We start from the raw sequence: 26,023 nt of genomic DNA on the forward strand, positions 1-26,023 counted from the left end.
TCCAGGAGAGCTGATGGATGGACGCAGAGGGCTGGTACCATCTAACTTTGTGGAACGTGTATCAGATGATGATGTGATGAATGCTCACCCAGGAACAGGAGACATGTCCCATAACTCCTTGCTTGACAGCAGCCTGCATAGTGCCAGCCACCAGCATCACCTCCAAATGGGCGCCAGTGCCTCAGAAAGGACAGAGGCCTCAGCTGCCTCTGGCCCCACCTCAGCCCCCTTAGATTCAGCATCAGCCTTGGCTGTCCTGGCCCCCCTCACCAACGGCCTGGACTTGGATTTAGAGGAGGTGGGAGTGGACACCGTGCCTTACCCACGTAAGCTCACCCTCATCAAGCAGCTTGCCAAGAGCATCATCATTGGCTGGGACCCTCCGTTGGTGCCTGCTGGGTGGGGCAATGTGTGGAGCTATAACGTTTATATAGACCAGGAACTGCGGCTCAATGTGCCCTTCGGTTCCCAGACCAAAGCTGTGCTGGAGCGGTTAGACATAAACCTCAAGACCTACCGTGTCTCAGTACAGAGCTTGACAGAAAAGGGCCTCTCAGAACAGTTGCGCTGCAGTTTCCTGGTTGGTCGGGATGTTTGTGTGGCACCCACACAACTACGAGTGGAGAAGATCACTGCCACATCTGCAAATGTGACTTGGCTGCCCAGCAACAGCAACTATGTGCACATTGTGTCCTTGAATGATGAGGAGTGTGAACTGGTAAAAGCTGGCTGCTATTCACTGTGCCTCAATAACCTTTTGCCCAGCCTGCAATACACAGTCAAAGTAGAGGCACGTCCACACCGCACACCATGGGAGTTACCCGTGGAGAAGCGTGAACACAGAAGTGCTACAGTTACCTTCACTACACTAATGGCAGGTTAGGATTAAATTATTATTTTATATCAGTAAGGTACAAACTGCACCTCCATAGAATTCATTGTGAAATTGTCATGACATTTGAATTTTAATATCTAATTTCAAAGCTTAAAAAAATTCAACATATTCAATGTATTAAATTCAATGTATTACTGACAAAATGTCAAATCAACAATAGTTTTTTTTTTGGTTATTGAATTGTAAATTCTTTTAATTTCTTTTGCCCAGACTTCCTAGATTTGTACAGATCTTTTTAAAGATGATAAAATATTACTATGTGATTTTTTTTTTTGTCAGCTAATTTCATACTTGTTTGATTTGTAGGTTTTCATTAATGAAGTAAATATAGGGATACGGACCAGAGCATAATTAAGAATTCTTTCTAACATGTAGGAGTTTGCAGAGAACTGACAATAGGTACAGAGGAATCCTGTGATATTTTTTTTTCTCAGTTTTTTAGTCTTAGTTGAAATTGACAAAAATGTCACTTTTGATTATGACTATCACACACAAAATGGCTTTTTAAATTTCCTTCTTATCCAATTTAAATGAGGAACTCAAAAGTGTCAGGATTGATCACTACACAGCATGGGCTGTCGTCTGTGAGATATGAGACATGCTCTTCCTGCAGGTCCTCCCGATGCTCCTCTGGATGTACAGCTGGAGCATGGTCCCTCTCCTGGGATTGCTGTCATCAGTTGGTTGCCAGTCACGATAGATGCTGGTGGGACCTCCAATGGAGTCCATGTCACTGGATACACCATCTATGCGGACAAGAGAAAGGCAAGAATTTGTCTTTTCCTGAGTTAATTTATAATTTCTCTGATTGATTGGTTTTGAAAATTACATTTTCACATCAGCATGACATGTGTGTCATACTTGTGTCAAAGGTGCTGGAAGTGTCTTCCCCAACCGCTGGCAGTGCCCTCCTGGGGCCCTCTCAGATCCAGTCCCTGCTTGCAGCTCAAGAACTGACTGTCCGAACAATGTCTGCCCATGGGGAGTCTTGTGACTCTTTTCCAGTTAGTGTTAGGTCCAAGCTAGCTACCATCACGGCAGGTCCACCTGTTGTGCCACCCGTAGCCAGCTCCTCCATAGGTTCCAATAAACTGCCCATGCCATCATCCAATGGAAACGCCACTGCCAAATTGTCCATGCTGCCCTGCTCCTTGCCATCAGACATACAGACCTGTGGCCTCACAGTTGAGCCTGCTGTCAACCATCCTCATGCTCTCCACTCAGAAAATCTTCACTCATCCGCCTCATATGTGAAGGCCTGGGCCAACCCCTCATCCTCTGCTATCTTGGCTGTATGCGAAGCCACATTACCGGTGCGTATCAATACTCCAGTGGTAATTCCAAATCTCCTTATTTAGCCATAACTGAAGAATTTGGCAAGATTCTAGTTTCTCTAGGAAATGACACCATTGCTCAACTATAACATCATTCCACCCCTTCTGAAATTGTTTCCCTTCATTGAAAATGTTTCTGTAAGTGCAATCAATTGTTTTATTTATTTAGTAACTAAGTTTCCTGCAAACGGGAAGTTCATCAGTGCGTGATGGAAAATGTGGTTTATGCAACAAAGATGAAAGTAACAACACTTAACAACCAAGCACAGCCAGAGTGCAAGAAATACAAACAGAACTGATCCACGCTCTTTACAAAGCTTTGGTTATTGCTACTTTAAAAATCCCATAATACACTATTTTGTAACCCTACCTGACTCAGTGAAAATGTTGCAACATGATGAGAAAATTTCAGAAAAGTTATTATACTCCAGTATAATAAAGAAAATTATTCTCATATTGTCTCATCTTCAGGTTAGTGTGACCTTGCCTATCACCTCAGCACCTCTTCCAGCCATTGTTCCCGCAGCAGCACCAGAACCTTCAGCATCTCTTACACAGTCATCAGTTACACCATCAGCAGCAGTGTTGGAGCAAAGCAGAGACACAGACAGCCCTGGAACCATATGCCCTTTCCCATCTATTACAGAGTTCATAGAGGACCCCTGTGCCAAACTTGGGACACCTGAGCCCATCCTTACCCCACCTAAGGCCCCAACCTTCGACCTCCTTAACCTGCAGGACACAAACCTCCTCGGACCACCCCCCACTTTATCACTGGAGTCAGAAGTGGATGAGGAGATACAGAGCACCCGCTTGGTATCCATTGAGGAATTCTTAAGACAGGACCAGGAACCTTACGCTAGAACACAGCAGGTGAGTTACCATTGGTTCTTTATCAGATGATTTGATCAGATTCTTTATTGATATAGAAAAAGATTTGTTTTTTATTTTGTTGTGGTACTTTTGGACTGAACAGAGATGAAATTTCTAGATTTGTCTACCAGTCTGTAAAATTAACAAATCAACCAGCCCAGGTGGAAACATGACTTGATGGAAATAAATCAAACTAAAAAAATAAAACCATGAACTCTGTCTCTGTCATTGTTGGTGACAGTCAATAATTTTAACATTTAGAAAAATTTAAGATTTTTAATCATTTCACAATAAGATTATGAAAGGTATGTTAAAGGTATGTGCTGTGTGTTATTTTATTAAACTAAATCTTCACTTAGAATATAAATGCATTGTAATTATTTTTTATTGTATACAACAAAATTGGTCAAAATATCTGAAGGTTCTCAGTCATCCAGGTGATGGTAACTGGTGGTTGAATCATAGCAACTTAACTGTTTGAGTCTCTTGAAGGCGTTTCACTTCTAATTCACGAGGCTTCATTAGTTCTGAACTGAACTGCTGCTATGATTCACCTTCCAAAATAGAGTGGTCAAAGTTGATTATTCCAATCTTTGTTACTGCAGGATAAACCATTAACAGAATTTTGGCCTGTTTGCTTGCAGACGTACAGCAGAGCACATATGGAGCCACTTAGTGACTATCATGCTGACAACAGCCGTTCAGATCTATCGGACATCCTGGAGGAGGAGGAGGAGGGAGACCTTTATTCCGACCACCTTAGCGAAAAACAGGGCAGGGGTTACACAGTTGGAGCTAACAGGGTAAAGAAACTGTTTTGCAGTGATATGTGATATTTGTGATGTTTCTGCTGCAAGTTTTCATTTAATGGTTTTGTTCTTTCTAAGATATTTGTGAGTATGTGTGATTGAGTGTTTTGTTGTCTTCTATTCTCTTCTTTAACATCTCTTTTTTGGTTGCCTTGTCTCCACCTCCCTTATGTCACTGAATATCGTGAATGGTAGACACCAAGGTCAGATCTTGCAGACAGGGATGAGGAGGTAATGGAGAAGATCCTTACTTTACCTCCTCAAGTGTGCTCCAACAAGCAACTGTTTAGTATTCCTGAGGTGACAGAGGAGGAGGATAGCAGTCTGGAAGAATATTTATCACACCAAAGCCAGTCTCATTCTAGACCCAGAGATTTAGAACACCTTCTCTACACCCCCCAGCATTACCTCAACCATCACACAAACTGTCCACCACAAAATCCCCAGTTCAACAGAGATCCCAGATCTCTAACCAAAGAGCCTTCACTCACACACAAACGGATACTAGTCAGGCCTAAGATACAGCACAGGGTACACTATACAGACATGGTGGACACCCTTAACTTTACTGAAGAAGAAGACATGAGTTTATATGAGGGTCCCACCAGTAGACGGGTTTCACCTTGCTGTCCTCCACAGCCAAACCGTAACAGCAAAGAGAGAGTACTAATCAGAGGGTTAGGGGATCGCCTTAGGAGGGAGGCCATGCTAAGGAGCCAGATGGCCGTCACTGCAGCAACCAACCCCGGTTATGGTCTTACCCTGCCAAGACCCTGCCCGGTCAGTAAAACAGTAAAATCATCCATCATTCGCGGGGTGGAGATTGATGTGGAGTATGGCACTGACGACAACGAGGAACCGGTGGAGTGTGGTCCTAGGGAGGTTGTGGTGGACCACATGAGCTCTGAGTGGTGGGGAGAGGGGGCTGAAAAGGAACACTGCACCTCCCCTCAGCGCCGAGTGCTGAAGGCCGATCCTCTGGTAAATGTTTCAGAGCAGCGGCAGTGGCTGTCCCATCCCTGCGCCCTTTCTGTCACTGCTCCTGTAGATGTGTGGATCTCCTCTTAATCCTTAAACCGATGCCACATATTTCCAGTGCTCAGTCCATAAACCTTCCCACCTTCCCATGTCTGTAGTAGACAGAGAGAGCAGGATCAATTCATTGTAAAATGTATTATTACTAAAATACAAGATTTCATATTTTCATACATTAAGAAATATCAGTATTATTGATGTCACCATTAAAAAAAAACCAACCAGACAAAATGCCATCTTTTTCTTGTGGGCAAATCTACAAAACTTGTCTACACCGTTTTGATGTACACTGATAAAATAGTCAGCACAAATGAGTCTGTTCTCCATCTGTCATTGCAGTAAGCCATTAACAACAAGACCTTTACTTCTTATTACTTGTTTGTGCTGTAGCATAATTGAGGTTCTGTTGTAGTCTGTTATACTGGTCACTGTTCTTATTTTTTCATGCCATAGTGGCTTCAGTGCTTCAATCAGAGGCAACATATGTTAACGTTTAATCCCTCAGTTCTTCCAACAAATGACATCAGCATGTACAAATGGACAAAAAAACAGTAGTTTAAAACAAGCCTTTGCTTTATTCTTGAATTGTTGTTACCTCCAGAGCATTTAGACAAATACACAATATTTATTGTTTTAGGTTTGTACACTTGGGTATATTTCCTCTCTCAGTTGAGACTGACTTTCTGTATATCTGTATTTCGGACAGGATCTCAGCCAGATTCATCCAGCTGAGGCAGGTCCATCATGGGGAACCGAGGCTGCCTTTACATCTAAACCACTGTGCTCGCAGGCCAGGCAACTCGGAGGTTAGAGGCTTTGTCTTGAAATTAAGAAATCCTTTTCAATAATCTAACCATTAAATAACCTGTCAATTATTTACATATTTACCTTCGGAGCACAGTGGAAAGACTTGTACAGCAGTTTGTGTAATATGAATTGACACACCAAGGTACCGTATTTTCACGACTATAAGGCGCACCTAAAACACTGAGATTTTCTCAAAAATCGACGGTGCGCCTTATAATATGGAGTGCCTTGTGCGTGGGATGAGTTCCAAAATCTGCTGTGCGCCTTTGGTGGGTGCACTACGGTAAACGCTCCGCCAATCGATTAGCGGTACACCTACGCGTAAGGATCCCCTAAAATGGCGCCGGTCAAGCGAGACGCGTATTAATGAGGCTTATTTTAAACTGCAGGCCATCGAATATGCGGCTGAAAATGGCAATTGAGCAATCTTAGTGTTTTCGCTTTATGAGGCGACAGCATCTCTCCATACGCGCAAGGACAACTGTTGCGCAGCGGCTGCCCGCGGATTACCAAGAGAGGGTGGCCATCTTCCGCACCTACTGCCGCAACAACATAACCACGCCCAGCCACATCACCAACATGGATGAGATCCCTCTGACTTTTAACATCCCTTTGACCCATAAAGTGGAGAAAAAAGGACCGGCACGGTGGCGATACGCACAACGGGGCACGAGAAGTCGTCGTTCACCGTGGTTTACGGCTGCCACGGAAACGGACAGAGCGCTGGATGACGGAAGGCGAACACTCCTTCACAAAGACTATGAGGCAGCGGCGGGCAAGTTATGCCACCATAAGCGGGTGGATTGTAGATGCATGGGCTACGATACCGTGTATTGTAAGAGCTTTCACAAAATCAACGCTAAACTGGACCCGGTAGGTGAGTCCGATTCAGATGATTAAGAAGAGGAATTCGGGATGCTGGACATTGAAATAGTGCAGCTGTCTAATTCAGATACAGAAGATGAAAACTTTGATGGTTTTGTGGCGGAAGAATGAATATTTTGTTCAATAAATGTGTCGAAACTCACTGTTTTACTTCCGTTGTCATTTTTTACTGTATGTTTCAGCATGCGCCTAATAATATGGTGCGCCTTATGTATGTTTTAAATACAGAAATAGCACCCATAACTGAGACTGCGCCTTTTAATACAGTGCGCCTTATGGTCGTGAAAATACGGTAGTTAGATTAGTGTCATATACAGGAGGATGTACTGTGGCTGCAGTGAAGAAGAGGAGGCAGGCTGTTAAGATTAGTCCCGGATTACCTCAAAGTGGCTTTTCATGACAGGAGGAAGTGACAGTCATGAAAATAGTAACCTCGAGCCGTCAGAGAAACTGTAGACACATGAGGCCCCTTTCTTCTTGCTCTTCCCTTCATTTATTGTATCTGTGGTTATGAAACTTAGACAAATATTTATGTCAATTTAATGTTCCTTGCATTTGAATTTCGTGCTCTTTTAACATCGGTTACCAAATTGTTTTTTTTAAGTTCACTGTATTTTTCATTTTAGTTCAATTAAATAACCCTCTTGGTGAATGTAAGAAAATTATGTGTGAATTTTATTTGTGATGAGTTATTTATTTACCAATGCTGTGAGCAATGTGTTGTTTACTGTGCAGTTGAATACACCCTAGGCAGTGTGCACACATGCACAACGATAGAGGAAGGGAACAGAGGGAAGATCAGCCCTTTTTACCTGGATGTCAGTTAGGATGTGAAAGTGTGCAGCCTGTCTGCCTGTGACTCTTGCCACAGATGGGCTGATTCTCCCTAATGAGATAAAGAACATGTCTGATACAGCTTAAAGTCTCACTACAGCTCTTCAAATTTCTCACTTGCTGTCAAATTAGATACACTTATAATATAAGACTAATGCTCTTAGCCTCACTGGTGTCACATCTCTCATCTCTTCCCTTGTAGCCACAACAAAGCCAGAGGCAGGGTTGAAGTTCTGACATTTAACGTATTGCTACTTGTGCCCTGGACATACTGCTTGTATGCAGATTTAGGTGTGAAAGTGGGGCAAACGTCTGCTTGTTTGCTGCAGATCATGAACAAGTGAGCTCTTTTTGTAAATGGCTCAAACAGATTAGGATCAGTGGTTTAGCTTGAGTACCTCTTTTAAGGACATGCCTCTGCTTTGCTGTCCATAGCAGCGCTGCCTTTGTTGGGGGGCTACACATTCAGTCGTCATTGGATGCACATTACTGGAGATTATTTGTGTTACTCTTGACATGTTGGTGTATATCCATTCAAGAACATCTAGTTTACTTCTGTTAAGATATTTTATTGAACTGCAGACATTTGTTTTGAATTTTATCACACAAGCAGTTTGTACTGAACCAGCTGCTATCGCAACACAAAGAAATTCATCTGAGACTGTTCATATGTTAAATCAAGTTTGTTTGTTGTTATCTACAGGTGGTGTTAAGTCCCCAAAGATCCGCATCTTTGTGGCCCTTTTCTCTTATGAGCCTGCCACCATGTCACCCAATCCTGATGCTGCTGAGGAAGAGTTGCCATTCTCTGAAGGACAGATCATTAAAGTATGTCCCTGAAAAATACAAATCCAATTAAAATTTTTCTTGCATTCATTGAAATATCCCTGATAAGATGACTAGAGTGTGCATAATGTTAATCTTTAAAAATCTCATCTCTGTACATCTGATTTTTCATGATTATGTCCTTCACCAGGTTCACGGAGAGAAAGATCCAGATGGCTTTTACAGAGGAGAGTGTTGTGGTCACCTTGGCTTTGTGCCATGCAACATGGTGTCTGAGATCCAGGTGGAGGATGAGGAGATGCGGCAGCAGCTGCTGCAACAGGGCTTTTTGTCCATGTCAGCATCCATGGACAAAATTGGTACGTAAAGATGTTCATAACGCCATCATGTATCAGTTCTATTTGTTGATTCTCATTTTGATTGATAAATTAGTGGTTTGCTTCAAGACAGAAGAAGAAAATAACACTGAACATTGATATAATTCTGTCATTCCGTTAAATTTTGAAATACTTTGGCTGTAATTTTGTTGAAAATTGGTACAATTGGGTATTTATTTCTCACTAGTGCGAAAAGAGTAATGTTTTAGAGATGTTATCACCACTGCTCATGTTAAAGTGGTAAATGAAAATAGTGACACATGCAGCAGAATCCAGATATTTCCACTATTCACCTTCAAATGTCCTAGAGACATGTTTTGTCTACACATGTGCCTCTCACAATGGCAAAATTCCTTAGCCAAATATGTAAATTTACTAGATTCAGTTCCCTTGGGTGTCTCTTGCTTACACTGCTGTAATTAAGGCGACTAGAAGCAGTTGTCTTAAAAGACCAGCCAAAATGCCTTTTTGGAGAACATAGGGCTCTGTTTCCTGTCCTCTCATAGATGTTCACAGACGGTTCACCCATTGTCACTGCTGTCTCTCACAAATTGTCCTTTATTTGAAATGCTCCTCACATGCTTCCCATGGTCTACTGTGTCTGGTCTGAAGTTGCACCTCTATGTTTCTTTTTGGTTTCATTTGTTGGTTTTCCTTTCTAAAACTCCATCAAGGCACTCGCACACATGCACAGACCCCACGTCGCCCTGTTCCACCACCGAAACCGAGACGTTCCAAGAAAGGTGTGTCTCGCTGCAGAATGCGGCCTTCCACCTCTGTCCTATAACCTCTGCTCTTCTCCTTTCTCTTTCCTGCACTTTCAGTTGCTGCTTGTCACTCAGCATTCACATACTAATCTAATCATAAATATTATTGCTTTTAACTAATTTCCTGTTCACTGTTAAGACCAGTTGTTTTTACTAGTGTTTATATTTCAATAACCTCATCTTTTTACACATAATTTAGATTTTTTTTAAATATTTCATAGTTAGTGACTTACTTCCATTGGATTTTCATTGATCTCAGTAGTTTGTATTATTCTGTTCTGAGAAAAGAAGGTATTTCACCTCGGTTTGATTAATTGCACCACTGGCCCCTCATGTCCGGTCCCATGTCAGACTGTAATGATTTCCACTTGTTAATGATGTGTTTATATTTTCCCATCACTTCATTTTTTCAGTGGAGTCTGCTGCACTCTGGGAGGAGAGTGTAGACTCCTCCAGCCAAGGTTGGTAGCCAAATCAGTGACCCATCCATCTCCATTATATCACTCACCTCTGCACCTGCATGATGGAAGTGTTTGTTTTTTTTGTTGACAGCATCTATTGATCTGACTCTTTTCTGCTGATTATATTAGTATTCATTTTTTCTCACCCTGAGAGGGACTCTTTGCTCAGGGCTAACTGGAGCATTGTGGTTTCTGGTCTTTGCTGAACCACAATACATTCTTGGCCATGTCCATGTCTCATCTTGTCTTCTTAACCGCTTTATCCCTGTCGGGGTCATGGGGAGGGTACACAATGGGGCTACACATGTTTTTTACTTCATTGCGTGTCTGAAGTTACACGACTTCTCTCAGATCATACTATGCTGAGAGAGCAGGTGAGCTGTGTGCGGAGGAGGCTGGAATGTGACAGAAATATGTCTCTTCAGTCTTTGGGATGTCACTTTATTCTCCTCTCTTTCCCCGGCAGACCCAAGTCAATTTGCCACCAACCCCACTACTAGTCGCAACCCAGCTTCAGGAGCCAGCAGGATGGTCGCCATCTTTGACTACGATCCCCGCGAGAGTTCTCCCAACACTGACATAGAGGTCAGAGTGTATTACTGTGTATACCACCTGTGTATTACTGTTGAATGAAATATGATAAAAATAAGGTGTATCAGTAGTCTGTGCCCATTCTGTGTTTTATTTGGCAGGCGGAGCTGACCTTCAGTGCTGGAGATGTGATTCAAGTGTTTGGGGACATGGATGAAGATGGCTTCTTTTACGTAAGTGGATCTAAGGGTGAAATGTATGTAATATATTCATCTAAGGCAAATGATTTAGAGATTTACTGTTAATTAATCAGTTCAAGATTTAGAAGTTTGGATCAAAATCACAAGAGTCTGTTTTCTTTTTGTAGATGTGACTCTAAAGTCAGTGAAGGATTTCACCACACTTTAAGTACTGACAGTAATGACTAAGAAGATAGGAGTATAGTATATACATATGTACAGAGTACCATTCTTATACACATACACATTGGTCGTAGAATTAAGGCCTCATATGGATGTTTGATCATAACAGAATGATCATTGTCTTTTCTCTGCAGGGAGACTTAAATGGACACAAAGGTTTAGTACCTTCTAATTTCTTGCAAGCCCTCCCGGAGGACCTTCCTGCAGAACAGGTCTCTGCTCAGCCTGCACCAGAACCCAAGAGAGAATCACAGGTATGGCAGCGTCTGTCTGGCACGAATGGGCATCTACAGGACAGCAGATGGACTTGTTTACCTGTCTCTACCTCTAAAACCATATAACATGAAAAATCTCTGGCATGCATTTGCAGAAGTTTGTTTTTTGTTTTTCCTTTAACATGAACAGCTTACACATGATATGTTTGTTTTGCCCTATATTGTTTCCTGCATGGACCTTTGCAGAAGCACAAACGAACTGTGCACTTTAAGACATGATTGTAAGTGTTTTACTGAAGAGTATTGCAGCTTGTAATTATCTCTAGTGTACCTGTTCAAGTTCTCCTCCCTACTCCTTAGCTGCTGCCCCATCCTACACCCAAATCTGTTTCCTCAGCTTCACCACATCCCTGTGTTTCTATCCTTTAATGTTTAGCTGGTTACTTAAAGTGCACTACTGTATATTTACATCTAAAAAGTTTCTTTCTTCCCTATGGTTACCCAGACAACTTCTTCAGAGCTCCAGGATCTTGGATTTCCAGCCCTTGAAGAGACTTTGCCCTCACAAGAAGAGTCAAACAAGCAGACAGATCCTGAGGCCGAAGTGGAAATCCCCACATTAGATGCACTAATAGATCCTGGTCCTGGTGCAAGTCTTGCAGTCTGCTCTTTGTCTCCCTCCCCTCGCCTCACACAGACAGACTGCTCTTCACAAGGCAAGAAAAAGACAAGCTTCTTCTCTAAAGGCAAGAAACTGTTGAGAAAGCTGGGATCCAGCAAGAAGGACTGACAGTCAGGACCTCTGACTGGCATTAAAGCACTTTCTCTCTCCTTGCTGTGTGTAGTCTGCATTGTTAGTAGCCATCAAATCTAATAACTGATCCTTTAGTAGTTCTGCATTTGTCTTGGTGTGCCAATAAAATGGCCAGAAAAATTTCCAGAAAACTTTACACCACCTGCAGCATCATAGGATCATGTAGTAGCCATGCATGTTGAAGCTTGCAAATCTCTTAACACCTCCTAATTATCTTAACTGGGTTATCTCCTGTTGGTTTATTACATTACATTCTAATAGACAAGGCTACTAAACAGCGGAGGAGACTCCAGCAAAGAATCAAGCTAATAAGAGACTAGCTTTAATGTCCATGTACTGTTGCCACTTTATTAATCTGAAAAAAAATAGTAGTCTCTCCCTTTCTCTGGAAAAAAAATGCACTATTCATCCCGATGTGTTTTTGACAATATAATCCGGGACTTTGTACAGAATATGTTATTTATTGTCCCCTCGTCGGGGTGGAGGTTAGCAATGCTGCGCTGTTCGAGACACCATCAAGTCTGTGTTGGGTCATGGCCATGTAAGGAAAAACTTTGAACTGAACGTAATGAAAAGTGTGAATGAATTTAGGAATGTAAAGGGTTGGCCTGTGTGTGTGTGTGAGTGTGTGTGTGTGTGTGTGTGTGTGTGTGCGCCTTTCTCAGACACTAGAAGTCTTGATGTCAGAGATGCATCTTAAGCCATTGATTCTTTCTTCCTCGTAAAATTTGGGGAGCATGCCCATCATATGTCGTCAGAACCCCGAAAGAATCAAGTAAAACCAGTGTATGATAGCATAATTTGATAGCTTACGAGAGAAGCATTACTAGCCCAAGGACCAGCGCTAAGAAAAACCTTTAGGTAGGAAATGGCTCAGTGTGACATTTAGAGGTGTGAACAGGTGGTTTGCTGTAATCCAGATAACCTGGTCAAAACTAAGACTGATCGGCAGTCTCACTGCCGTCATAATATGTATATAAGTACGCACAAAATATGATGTGCATACTGGGCAGCACTTCAGGTGTGGATAATGTATTGTACAAAAATATTTTTATTCATATTAAACATATGAATGGGGTAAAGTGGAGTCATTGATAATCATCTTGTTTGAGATTAAACTGAGACAATATTGTGTGCATGATTGATTAAAGGATACAAAATTAAGCTGTCACTGGGGGTTGATCCAGATAGTAGGTATCATTTAGATGTTGATCAGAGCCAGTTGAGCTGGATACATAGTTACCATTTGTGATTTGAAATGAGCACTTTGAGTGTGTAAAATAAGTGATGGTCATATGACTAACCCTGCAGTTACTTCGTTATCATTTGCCCCTTTTTCTGAGAGCAGAACCGTTTGTAGAGAATGTTACTCAGATGCTGTCCTGGTTTGTGACCGTGCTTGTTCAACCAGAACTCCTCATTTGACTGGAGACTTCTCAGGTTTTTCACTTTATTTTTCATGTTGAGTTTTGGCTGTCACCCCCCCCCCCCCCCCCCCCTTCCACTTTCTCCCTACACTTCCCCCAAAATATGCCAAAATTTTAGGTGCTCTTTGTTACCATAGCTACGAAAGACCATACAGAAAGCATCACCGAGAGGGTTAGCAGGCGAGTCTGGGTCGGCAATGAAGCGTTGGATCTGATTTGCTGCTAATGCCTCACGTTAAACCAAACTTTATGTTCTGGTGTTTTTGTTGTCAGTGTCAAGAAAGGAGAGTGAGGATGTGGACAGTAGTAGGTGGACTTGTAAACGTTGCATGCAGCAATTATTTATACTCATGTCATATTTGACTGCCTTTAATGCACACATTAACCCTCTACGCTGCGCTCTAGTGAGTAGGCGGCTTCTCTGTAGCACCAAAATAGTTGTGTTTTAGGTCTGCTCATTATATTTATTAGCCTTATGAGAAGAAAAATACCTTTTTTAGTCTTAACATGTTTACACAATGTTTATTGACTGCATGCGTACCAATGTTACACTCTGCCTTATCTGTGTCATATCTCTGAATGTCCAGACTGGTTTCAGTTATAGATCTACAGTGTAAAGGAAGCCGTAGGAGCAGCGTGTATTTAATGAATGATGGTATAATTTCAGGTGTTTCCTGACCTGCAGTTTTATGTCTATGTAAGATGATGTACCTTTTATAAATATATACGTACATGTTTTTATTACCTGTTTGGAACCTCATCTGAAAATAATTTTATTCTTTTTGCATGTGCAGGAGTGGAGAAACTGTGAAGGTGTGATACAGAGGACTTGAAATTGTGATTGTTTCTTTAATTACAGCTCTTTTTACAGGAATAAAGTATATCTATTTTCACAGAAATCCTGCAGTGCATCATGAATGTGAACACAAAAGCTGTTTCAGTCACCTTTATTACAAACACACCAGATCACGGCTGCATCGGTAAATGTAGGAGAAAAGAGCGACAAGCTTTGCTCCGCACTGCACTGCACACCACCCATGTGAGCTGACACTGGGGAGCGTGAGGCCTTGCGAGAGGCAAATGCAACTTCCTCTTTGCTGACTTCCTGTGCAAGCTCCACGCCGAGGCCTGTTCCGTTGTCTCCCTGAAGACAACAGTACACTCATCCATAAAGTAGGAAACACTACACTGTGGCAAAGAGTTTAGTAGTGCTTTCTACTTTATGGATGACTGCACTGTACAAGCACACGTTCACCTCTGTCCTCTTCTGCGCACACACAGATAAATCTGCTGGCCCCCACCCACAGGCACAATTTTATCCCCAAAAGAAACACAACAGCCCCCACACTTCCTGATTTTCTGTTGTTTTTTTTAAGTTTTGCATGCGTTTTCCAGATACGTTGTCACAATTTAGCCTCTTTTGTAAAGTTGTACTCATCAAACTGTTTATTGTAGTTCGTCCACTGTTACCAGGCAGCCATTTTGACGGACATGAGTAAGCTTTTTTGCTGACAGGTCATGTAAAAGAAGTCCAAAACTTTGTGCAGACATTAGCTAAAACAATCCAAAGGGGAAAAAACATCAGTAGATCAGTTAATTACACAATGTTTCAGTCAAAACAATACAAAATTAATTTTTTAATCAGCAATCTAAAAGGACAAAAATTAAAATGGTCAGAAAGCAGAATTATTCCATCAAATGATTTAACAAGATCAGATAAAAACATTTTATCCCGCAAGATAGACCCGAAGCATCAAACCACCATTGCACAACATAATTTACCTCTACTTTGGGTGACACTGGCCCAGCAGTCTCTCAGGTGTCCTCATCTGTCCCCAGACTGGATGGAGAAGAACCAGCCGTCTCCTTTTGAAGCCTGCAGAGCCACGTGATGTAACCACAGGAAGAGGTCTAACAGTCGCAGCCGCTCTCGATCTTGTCTTCCGCCTTCACCGTACGCCTCCTGCAAGACGTTCATTGTAGTGCAGTGCTTTAACAAGCTTATCAGCCTCATTGACATCTCCCAGATTTTACATTTTAAGTTGAAAGTCTTTTTTTAAATCTCTGTCACATCATAACTGCTTACAGAGATAGTAATATTCATTAACCGGCTACAGTGTGTGTGTTTGAGCGTTTAATGTTTGATGACCTTCTGGGTTCTCACGCACTTCCTGTGAGATGATTTGCAGCCCTGACAAGCCTGTTCACTAGAGTGCGATTTAAAAGCTTGTTATTAGTTCTGGTCGGGGCTCTTGTTGCCATGATGTTTGCGAGTTTGGAAAGTGAAAGGCTGCAGCTCTCAATTCCTCATAGTCATCTAACTGACCATGCAGTTCCTCCTAACAGTCACAGGTGTCCAGAGGAGCTCTGTGGATTTTACCTGTGGAGACCAGTCAGGACGTTAGTGCAGCACCTCACTGCACATGACATCAAATGAGTAACTAGTGTATTAAATCAAAGTACTGGATTCTAAATTGACTCTGGCCTCAAAACCAGCTCTTCAGTTTAAATCACAACAAACATGAGATGTAGCAGAGTGGATGTTCAAGGTAGCGAAACTGCTCAAGTAACGAGCATTTGTCAAAGGCATATGTAGGTGGAGTGCTTGGGTAAGTAGCAGCACTCTTTCAGTGTTGCTTAGTGAACACTCATTTTGTGGGAGGTTAAAAGGAACTGACACTGTGGTCACACCAGTTTCATCAGTGCACTGCAAAAAGAAAGACATGTTTTCAGAGTTGGCACCTTTTTGCTGAGTATAAAAAAACCTTTGGGGCTGATATATACCCCATATATATAAAAAAAAAAAAAAATCTCTTCCTCGCCCTCCTGGGCGGTGCCTCTTCTTTCATACTCAGGACAACTACCAGAGGCCTGGGAGTCTGAGGGTTCTGCGCAGGATCTTAACTGTTCCTAGGACTGCGCTCTTCTGGACAGAGATCTCCGATGTGGTTCTTGGTGTCTGTTTGAGCCATCTGCTCAGGTTGGGTGTTACTGCCTCTAGTGTCCAATCACTTCTGGGACCACTGTTGCATTCATGCCCCACATTCTCTCCATCTCCTCCTTCAGCACTTGGTACTTCTCCAGCTTCTCGTGTTCCTTCTTCCTGATGTTGCTATCACTTGCGATTGCTACATCTATCACCACCACTGTCTTCCGGTGTTTATCCACCACCACTATCTTGTCAGTCTGGATCTGGAAGTCCCACAGGATCTTGGCCTGCTTGTTCTCCAGCACTTTCGGGGGTGTCTCCCACCTGGACCCTGGGACCGCCAGTCCTGCTCAGGGCCTGTTCTTGTGCAGCCATGATTAGTGCCTCTGTGCTGTCTTTCAGTCCAGCCTTTGTCAGCCACTGGTATGTTTTCTCGATCAGCCACTTCCTCAATTTGTCGGTGGTACATTCCATGCATGGGCTTGTCCTTCCATGATAGCCCCTCAGGTTCCTCCTCCTTGGTGGGCTTTTGTTGCCTGAGACATTCACTCAGCAGTGGGTCAGTGGGGGCCATCTTGTTGATGTACTCTCGGAGGCTTGTTGTTTCCTCATGGACAGTAGTTCGGACACTTACTAGTCCTCGGCCCCCTTCCTTTCGCTTTGTGTACAGCCTGAGGACACTGGACTTAGGGTGAAACCCTCCGTGCATGGTGAGGAGCTTCCTTGTCTTGATATCAGTCGCTTGTATCTCTTTCCAGTGGCCAAGGTATTATGCCAGCAGGGTATCTGATTACTGGCAGGACGTAGGTGTTTATGGCCTAGATCTTATGCTTACCATTCAGCTGACTTTTCAGGATCTGTCTTAACCTCTGTAGGTATTTTGCAGTGGCTGACCTCCTAGCTGCCTCCTCATGGTTACCATTTGCCTGCGGGATCCCCAGGTATTTGTAGCTGTCCTGCACGTCTGTGATGTTCCCTTCAGGTAGGTCAACCTCATCAGTTGCGACCACCTTTCCTCTTCTAGATATCATCCGCCTCTTGGCATACAGCTTGATGTCATCCATGTAGAGGAGGTGGCTGACGGTTGTTCCACTTCGGAACTGGTACCCATAGCCACTCTTGGTGATAATCTGGCTGAGGGGGTTTAGGCCTTCCATGTGGTGCTGAGGCAGGTTATGGGCCGGTAGTTGGACGGTATTGTGCCCTTCTAGGGGTCCTTCATTATGAGGACTGTCTGGCCCTGGGTTAGCCACTCTGGGTGGTCCCCTGATGTTAGCAGCTGGTTTATCTGTGCTGCCAGAGTCATACCGGCATACCGAGTGCGGTCAGCTTCTTCAGGCAGTAGGTGTGGTGCTTATCGGGCCCTGGTGCTGTCCTGTCTGCTAAGGTGATGACTACTGGGTCTTATTCTGGGAGTTGGCTGTGCTCATTCGGTAGGTCTTGCAGCCATTGGGCAGTAGTGTTGTGCGGCAGGAGGGTCCCCCTACATGAGCCTGGTCCTGCTCAAGGTTTCTTCCTGTTAAAGGGGAGTTTTTCCTTTCCACTGTTGCTTGTCTGGGGTTAGGCCCTGGGATTCTGGAAAGCGCCTTGAAACAATTTTGATTGTATAAGACGCTATATAAATAAAGATTGATTTGATTTGATTTGATTTGATTTGATTGATTTGATTTGATTTGATTTGATTTGATTTGATTTGATTTTGATTTTGATTTTGATTTTGATTTCTCCCAGATACTCTTCCAGTATTGTTCAGTCTCAGCCCTGGGGGCTAGCTCCTCCAGGTAGGATGGAGCGAGGCCTCTGAGGACCTTGTAGGTCAGAAGAAGAACTTTAAAAATTATTCTAGATTTAATGGGCAGCCAATGAAGTGAAGCCAGTACAGGAGTTATGTAATTTTTTTTTTTGTTAATACCTGTCAGAACTCTAGCTGCAGCATTTTGGATCACCTGGAGGCTTTTTAAAGAGTTGTTTGGACACCCTGATAATAAAGAATTACAATAGTCCAGCCTGGAAGTAACAAATGCATGGACTAACTTTTCAGCATCATGCCGCGTTAGTAGCTTCCTGATCTTTGTGATGTTCCTCAGGTGAAAAAAAGGTGCTTCTAGAAACTAATTTAATGAGTTAAAGGACAGATTTTGGTCAAAAGTTACTCCAAGATTTCTCACAGAGAGACAAGATGCTAAGGAGATACCATCTAGAGTGATAGTGTAATCTAATCTATCCCTGAGAGGTTCAGGACCAAACACCATGACCTTAGTTTTTCCTGAATTAAGGAGATGGAAATTTGAAGACATCCAGGACTTTATGTCTTTAAGACGGGTCGGAAGCTACACTAACTGCTCTGTTGCCTCTGGTTACACTCACGGACGGGCGGGCGGGCGGGCGGACGGGCGGGCGGGCGGGCGGGCGGGCGGGCGGGCGGGCGGACGGGCGGACGGACGGACGGGCGGGCGGGTGGGCGGGCAGACAGACAGACAGACAGACACACTTTTTGGGGGGGATTACTTTTCTTCCATCGACTTTGTCATTCGTGCTTTGTCATTCGTGCATGTAACAGTTGTTAAAATGAAACCACGTGAGATTAAAAGGGAAGTTCTTTTTTAAGCAGTCTGAACTGTGACTTAAAACTCTTATCATTCAACCAGAGTGCTGCACTCTCAAAGTGCAGACAAAATGTATATAGGTGCAGGACCTTTAGCTATCAATTCAAGTTCTCTGGAACCAGCTCCCAGTCTGGATCCAGGAGGTAGAAACAGTGTCAGTGTTTAAAACTAGACTTAAAACATTTGTTTTGATAAGGTTTTGAATTAAGGAGAAGACAGAAATGCTCTGTTATGCTGCTATAGGCTCAGACTACTAGGTGCTCCAGTAATACACTCCTTCCTCTTTCTCCTCTTACTCTACCCTTAAAATGTATCTATAAATTTATGTCACATAAATAAACATAGTACTGTAGGAGCCTGTCTTGTGTTCTCTAGTTGCTGTTCCTGGATATGGGCCACCAAGACCTGAAGGTCAAATGGCCCAGAGCCTATGAGGCCATCTGAAGATGCACCTGGGCCCATGGTCTTCTATTTGATACCTTGATACCTTAACAGATTAAATACCAACTCCTATTTCTCTTATTATAATGAACATAGACGTATAGTAGAGTCACAGATCATCAACCATTGACGTTAGAAATGTTTCTGTTCATCCTAGGGAGAGGGATCCCTCAAACGTGGCACCTTCAGTTTTCCTCTTGTTGTTGCTCTTTATATTATATATATAATATTAATATTAATATTATTATATATAATACTAATATATGATTATATTATATTATTGGTCCTTTATATTGCCAATGTTACTCTGCAAACTGTGGAACTTTAAAATGAGTCCAGCACATTTCAAGGTGACTGACTTGGCGGCTGCACAAGCCAATTGGTGAGAATTCTGAGTGTTTTTTCTCCCTCAGAGATTCTTCTCAGCATTCTCTGAAATTTGCTGATGTCAGGTGGGAGAATTGCAGCAGGTTTGACTCAAAATTTTGGAGCTGACCTTTCAAACTGGGAAAATGCAGAAAATCAAACTGGTGCCACCTCTGCAGACCTCCCACTGGTATGAAGGTTTTGGGTTCTAGTGGCTCTTCTTATGAACAACAGCTGTTTACTCTCCTGACTGTTACATGAATACACATGAATACCTGCCCTCTGCTTGAGCCCCCACCCCAACCCACCACCCTGTGCGGGTTTCAGTTGGGAAACGATCCCAACAGCCGATCCCAGTTCCCTGTTTGAGCTCTGCCATGCTGCCTGTCATGATAGACCTTATCTGAACCAGCAGCCATTTCCCCTCCCAGCCTTACAACCCTTCCAACCCCCTCTTGGGGGTGTTGCCATCACCGTAACACCATCCTGCAGTTTTAGAGAACAGTTAGCAGAAAAAACTAAAAATAATACAATTTTTGACCATGTGAAACAGGATAATACAACTGTTTAATTAGAACCTGAGAAGTTTTGTCAATTTTCTATATGTCCATTTCTGCAGGAGATTTACCCGCAACTAAAAAAATAAAAAAATCAATTGTGAAAGGGAAACTCAATCCGTTGACAATTGTAACTGAAGTAAAAGTGTGTGTTTAAATTTAAATTCAGATTTAAGGTCTAGACTGAATGAAACTGAAGTCTAACTTTTCCTGATTTTTTTTATTTATGTATAGTTTATGTATACACATACACACACAGTATATACAATATATGCATCTATATAATCTATATATGCCCTAATTTTCTCTCTTTATTAAATGTTTGCTTCTGCAAATGATTTGTGAAAACCTGGCAGGAATCATCTCAGCTATCATCTGGTGACCACTCAGATTTTCTTTGGTAATGAAGCGTGACTGTCGGTTAGACGAGGCAGTGAAGGCATCACTGTGGAAGCAGCTGCCATCTTTTGTTAAAGGAACTGAAATCTTTAAATATCTCACTTCTGTTGCTGCCTTATAGATGACAATAGACAGGAAGTTTAGTCACCCATTTGAACGACACATACAATCTGTGTGTGTGTGTGTGTGTGTGTGTGTATGTGTGTGTGTGTGTGTCGCTAATGTCCACCCCATGTTAAAAACCTTGCCTTCAACTTCCATTTTCGCTCTCATCACACAGAACTATCCCATAAGGTAAAGAAACCTCCATTTTTTTGGTTTTCCTTTCATTTCAGGTTCTCAGCGAGCAGCAAAGTACCAGAAACTACAAGTCAACGCCTTCTTTTTTCAAGCTTTCTCTCTTAAGCTTAAAGCGTCAACATACCCAAATAAAGGCAAATGTCACTGTTGTGAGCACCAATGAGGTCCTTGTTTCTGCATGTGAACATGAAGGTGCGACTTCGCTCAGATGTGTAGATGTGTAGGAGGTACTCAGGAGGAGCAACGGGGCTTTCTGGTAGAATCTGTGGGTGCAGCCGTCTTGTAGCTCCAGGCCTGGCTCTTGGTTTCGTTCTGAGTTTGTCTGAAAGTTTGAAATCTCTGAACGGTTAAGTTTTGGGAGAAAAAACCAAAACATTCAAATCACACATTTTGCATATGCCATTGTTTCGTTTCATGCAGGAGAAAATGATTAGAACTAACATGTTAGTCTGTTGGTCTGTGGAGCTGTGAAGTGTCATGGTCAGCGGGAGGTGGTTCAGAGAACTCTGTGGGTCAGTTCTCATTTGTGATAAACTTTGTCCGACCGCTGTTCTAAGGTCAAAACTGTTCCTGTTGTGATGGAAAGAATGAGCATGAGAAATATTCACATCTGAATAACAACATCAATGCTCTCTATTTTGTTTTTTGAAAATTGCCAGGTGCACCTTTTCAGGCAGTGTTTTTAAATTATGAATTTTTAACAGACCAATGAAGCCTTTTTTTAAGCACTCGTGTTTAAATGCTCAGTTTAAATTCATAAATTGTGAAATGTAATAATATTCTACATATTTTTAGGGTAGGAGCAGCAGGATGTGTGGTCAAATGGATCAGATAATAAGCAGTGACTCTAAAGCATTTGATTGTTTTTGTCTTTATTTTGAAGAATAATAATTCTGCTCACATGGCCACTCAGTGTTGCCTGTTACCACTACCAAGAGGTGAAGTGGGACAAAAGTACATGAGCAGATTCCACGGTAAGTTTTTCTGAAAGTGAATATTTACATTACGTATTGTGAGATTGTCACACATTAATGAAAACCTGATTCAAGTCTGAAATTGAAACCATTTTGCTGCTACATTTCTCAAACCTTCTCATACATTGCTGATAAATGAGGCTGCATGATTGAAAAACACAAAGGTGTTTTAAATAAACAGTGGAAATATGTCAGTAAAAGAGATTGACAAGTTAAGCCCTTTGTCTCTCAGCTGTGGAAACCCAAAACCTTAATTTCTCTTTGTAACTATATTCCTTGAACTATTGAACTCTGCACCATCATGCAGACATGGGGTTTTCGGCTCATTGCAGGCCAGCAGGAAGCAGCCAGTTTCGGGTGTCGCCAGAGATGTTTTAATTGGGTTCAGAGTTCTGTTTGGATCACAGTAGGACATTCACAGAGTTGTCTAATGCAATCCTGAGTTGCGCTTAGAGTACCGGTAATTCATTAGAGTAAGGTCCAACAGTTACATTTCAGTTCCATCAGACTTTCAGATAATCTTATTTTTTACAGTCTGAGAGTCATTAACAGATGTCTTCTGTAGTGGAACACTCTGCTATTAACTCCAGATTAGTAGTGCTGCAGTGATGGGTGACGTTCCTAAACTGCTTTCTCCATGCAGAATGACCATTAAACTCTTATTAGACCCTTCCTCAGTTTGCTCCACGAGTAAGCTTAGAAAGAGTCCTGGTTGGTCATTATTTATTTCATAATGATGGAGGTGACTGTGTTCTTTGGAACTTACAGTATAGCAGAATTTTTTTTGAGGCCATCTCCAGAACTTTGCTCCATTACAATCCAGTCTCAAAGCTCTGGAGGTATGTCCTCTAACCTCATGACTTGGTTGACTCTGATATATCAGACCTTATTTAAGTGTGTGTGTTTAGTTGTTAAACTGTGCTTTCCTTCACCAGTGTAAAAAGAAACATTCATGTGAAATAAAGCTCTAGTCTATATTAAATCATTAAATATATTTAATATATTATAAAAGTATAATATATTTTAGGATGGTATGGTATATCATTTGTACATAGGCTGTCTTGAATTCTCTTTAGAGTCTGTCTTTAATTTTTCTAAATCTACAAATTCTGTTATCTGAACACGTTTGCACTTTATCGTGGGAGCTACTTTAACATTGAATTTCCCCTCAGATGGAAAAGGTAATCATAATCATGTCCAGTCAATGAATTCAAGTCAAGGTGTAGAAACATCTCAAAGAACATAAAGATAAATTGAAGCCCTTTGAGCTAATTTATTTTTCACTTTGATATACTTTTGAAAGATTTATAAACTAGTTTTCAGTTCTGGGTTATTCAGTGTAGATTATCAGTTAGTTTAAGGTCACAACATAAAATAACGTGTGTGGGGTGACTTTCTGGCTTCACGATGCATTGAGAATATGCAGGTTTAACCAAATGTACCTCTGCAACGTATTCTACACACGGTTTATGGCTCTGCCTACCGGTTATATTTTGGTACTGCATCTCATTCTGCTACTCTGAAGTCAAAACGCATCTTACGTCTTAAGCGATGGGAATCCAGCATTGAAAATGTTTTTGATGATTTGTTTCAGATAAAGTCAATGACTGTATTTTAGATGTAAGTAACTAACTAAGCTTTGTGAGTTTGACCTGTTTCCTGAAAAGTACAGCCAGAATAAGAGATGTGTCAATAACATTTATTTAAAATGTATTTTAAAAGCATATATATATCCTGCTGTAATTCTACATACAATAGAAATATTGTATTTTGGGTAATTCAATTAAAAATGAATTTCTGAGTATTTTAAGGCCTCTACTCTTCAGCTGACTGCTCTATGATCCATATTTAGTATGATTTTCACTTTGTCAATTTTGGAAATTTGCAGCAAGTAAACTAGAAAACGAGCACTCAGAGGACAGACCTCCAACAGGCTTCTCTTTGTAAAGGACCTTTACTTTTGGAGCATTCAACAAAATAATACTGTACTTAGAAAAAACCCCACAATTACTTCTTTAAAAAATTTTTTTAATGAAAGGCATCACATGACAACACAGGTAAGCTGAAATATAGCCGTTCAGTAGTGGACCAGTGTGGAAAATCTGATAAACTTGTATAAAAATTAGGCTTATGTCTTCACTGCTGTATCTCTGGATTTGTAGATTACTCCTCTACTCTTCAGCTCTCTCACCACACCTTCAGAGAGGAGACAAATGTTTATAATTTCACAAGGAGAGAACTTCAATCAACATGCTGTGATTCAGTTAGATCAACAATACATAGCACCTGGAGGTAGTCGGCCTGTTACCGACACTGCATATACACCTGGTTTAAAGTTGCCTACAGAAGAGAGCAAACAGGTTATAAATGTACAGTAGATAATGAAAATATCTACTGAGATAATGAAAATTCGTAGTTGTGTCAGTAACAAGTGCCTTTTTTTAAATCAGTAGCCTTCATATACTGTATGTTAATTAAATACAGCACGGTGGACGTACATTAATCTAAATAGTACAATATGACTAAGAGTAAAACAGCTTACCTATCCTCTGCCATTTTGCTACCCAACTTTCCTCAGGACTCATCATGGCAATCACACTTTGGGCATATAGGCAACACAGGTAAAGAGTGAGACAACAATGTTATCTCTGAGAAAACTTTAAGCTGTTAAAATAAATGCTTACCCATCGAACGAGGAACTTGTGCATTCATATACCATCTCCCTGTTCCCTTTCATCTGAAGGTAAGACTCACAATTGTCACAGCCGTCGTATTCAAACTGATCAATAGTCTAAAAATGAAAACAGAAATCCAACAGAACACATGAATACAAACCAGTATTTCGATTCTTTTTTGTTAAACGGAGCACAACATAACAAATACCAGATTGTAAGTCTTACAATCGTGTAGACAAAATACTGCGTCAGAAAATAATTTGTAATAATAAGCCTCACTTAAACACTACAACACTCCTCAAACCAGGTAAAGACCCAACTCTGCCATCTAGCTATTGTCCCATCTCTCTTATAAATGTTGATCTAATTATATGTATAATTGTTTGTAATATGTAAAACCCTAGGAAAGAGATTAGAGTTATTCAACACTCATAGGTTTATAGACATGATACACTACTCTTATTAATAATCTGGAAACTATTAATACATAATGTGTGGATTCTAAATCATCCAGATCATAGTTATCCAAGGTAGCTGTCTGTGTCAACTGGACTTTTTTCTTCTCTTTTGAAGACGTTTCACCTTCTATCCAGAAGGCTTCTTCAATTCTGAACTCACTGGGGACAGAGCTTGAAAATATAGCTCTTGTGGACCATTATCATGCTAATGATCTAGGTGGTCACCTGAGAGTCGTTGGCAGGGTATGTCAATACTGCACCAGTCAACATGACATACCGGTGCAGTTTAAACCAAGCAACACACTCAGACAGAAGCTGGTACACCCGAAAGACAAGACACCAGGACATAAACAATGTAATTTGTGCAAGGAACGTTTCCATTTTGGTTTCCATTGGTGAAACCAAACAACCTCTCCACAGAAGATTGGCACAACACAGACTTGCCACTTCTTCAGGTCAGGACTCAGCAGTCCACCTACACCTAAAGGACAGCGGTTTGAGAGGGGTGTCAAGGAAGCTAGTTCTCAGCTGCGTCTCCCACTAGTACCATAGTCGCTTTGATCGATGAAGCCTTTCTATCGCAACAATTACAGCCGCAGCCTGGGACATCTAAAGTTACATAAACACTTGATGAAAAGTGTCTTCAGCTTTTTGGTAGTATCAGACGTGACTTTTAAAATAATTCCAACGGATTAGGAAATACATTCATTTTCAGTATATTTTTCCCCCATTATCGACATTGGTAAAGCAGCCCATCTATCTAAAGAATTTGAGACCACTTGAATAACTGGTATGTGGTTAGTGTGTAAGATATTATGAAACAATGGAACAATTTGAATATGTAAATAAGTGAAATAAACAACAACATTCAATTTTCCAACTATATTAGTTGGATTTTCCCAGTCTACTTGGTTTAATAACATAATGGGTATATATTTATCTAATAACCTTATCTATTTTTAAATCAATTTAACAATCCATAGCTTAACATGTTGTCGTGTTAACGTAAAGTAATAACTAGCTTACAAATAATAATTTGTGGTGTT

General features: G+C 41.5%; 2 protein-coding genes and 3 long non-coding RNA genes across 24 annotated transcripts in view; 2 read left to right on the plus strand and 3 right to left on the minus strand.

Annotated features, from left to right (window-relative positions):
• Positions 1-14,171, plus strand: part of LOC130538156 (RIMS-binding protein 2) — a 36,396-nt gene extending 22,225 nt beyond the window's left edge. For 13 of the 19 annotated variants that reach the window (XM_057055518.1, XM_057055502.1, XM_057055505.1 and 10 more), the window contains 15 exons: positions 6-878; positions 1,509-1,660; positions 1,768-2,208; positions 2,701-3,102; positions 3,747-3,905; positions 4,107-4,892; positions 5,653-5,752; positions 8,176-8,300; positions 8,449-8,617; positions 9,310-9,378; positions 9,816-9,863; positions 10,330-10,448; positions 10,556-10,627; positions 10,951-11,070; positions 11,537-14,171. In XM_057055518.1, coding sequence (XP_056911498.1) covers positions 6-878; positions 1,509-1,660; positions 1,768-2,208; positions 2,701-3,102; positions 3,747-3,905; positions 4,107-4,892; positions 5,653-5,752; positions 8,176-8,300; positions 8,449-8,617; positions 9,310-9,378; positions 9,816-9,863; positions 10,330-10,448; positions 10,556-10,627; positions 10,951-11,070; positions 11,537-11,821 — 3,920 coding nt within the window. In that variant the 3' untranslated portion in view covers positions 11,822-14,171. Of the gene's footprint in view, positions 1-5; positions 879-1,508; positions 1,661-1,767; positions 2,209-2,700; positions 3,103-3,746; positions 3,906-4,106; positions 4,893-5,652; positions 5,753-6,142; positions 6,781-8,175; positions 8,301-8,448; positions 8,618-9,309; positions 9,379-9,815; positions 9,864-10,329; positions 10,449-10,555; positions 10,628-10,950; positions 11,071-11,536 lie in introns of those variants that run through there. The other 6 variants (XM_057055516.1, XM_057055508.1, XM_057055510.1 and 3 more) reach the window with 6 other exon arrangements.
• A 32-nt stretch (positions 14,172-14,203) lies between these two features.
• Positions 14,204-16,076, minus strand: LOC130538183 (uncharacterized). Its single transcript, XR_008953796.1, has 2 exons — positions 15,055-16,076; positions 14,204-14,826 (listed from the first exon to the last, which is right to left on the minus strand). It is a non-coding gene; the product is annotated as an uncharacterized LOC130538183 (long non-coding RNA).
• A 175-nt stretch (positions 16,077-16,251) lies between these two features.
• On the plus strand, positions 16,252-23,648 carry LOC130538190 (uncharacterized). Of its 2 annotated transcripts, none has more exons than XR_008953803.1 (3): positions 16,252-16,911; positions 17,077-17,183; positions 20,906-23,648. It is a non-coding gene; the product is annotated as an uncharacterized LOC130538190 (long non-coding RNA). The 2 variants fall into 2 exon arrangements; XR_008953804.1 differs by having other exon boundaries at positions 17,088-17,183.
• LOC130538188 (uncharacterized) lies at positions 20,148-22,512 on the minus strand. Its single transcript, XR_008953801.1, has 2 exons — positions 21,312-22,512; positions 20,148-21,209 (listed from the first exon to the last, which is right to left on the minus strand). It is a non-coding gene; the product is annotated as an uncharacterized LOC130538188 (long non-coding RNA).
• Positions 23,523-26,023, minus strand: part of supt4h1 (SPT4 homolog, DSIF elongation factor subunit) — a 2,759-nt gene continuing 258 nt past the window's right edge. The window contains exons 2-5 of the mRNA XM_057055582.1: positions 24,529-24,635; positions 24,387-24,442; positions 24,131-24,184; positions 23,523-24,040 (exon numbers count right to left, since the gene is read on the minus strand). Coding sequence (XP_056911562.1) covers positions 23,973-24,040; positions 24,131-24,184; positions 24,387-24,442; positions 24,529-24,635 — 285 coding nt within the window. The 3' untranslated portion in view covers positions 23,523-23,972. The remainder of the gene's footprint in view (positions 24,041-24,130; positions 24,185-24,386; positions 24,443-24,528; positions 24,636-26,023) is intronic.

The sequence above is a fragment of the Takifugu flavidus genome, chromosome 14 (genome assembly GCF_003711565.1).
Source record: "Takifugu flavidus isolate HTHZ2018 chromosome 14, ASM371156v2, whole genome shotgun sequence".
NCBI lineage: Eukaryota > Metazoa > Chordata > Actinopteri > Tetraodontiformes > Tetraodontidae > Takifugu > Takifugu flavidus.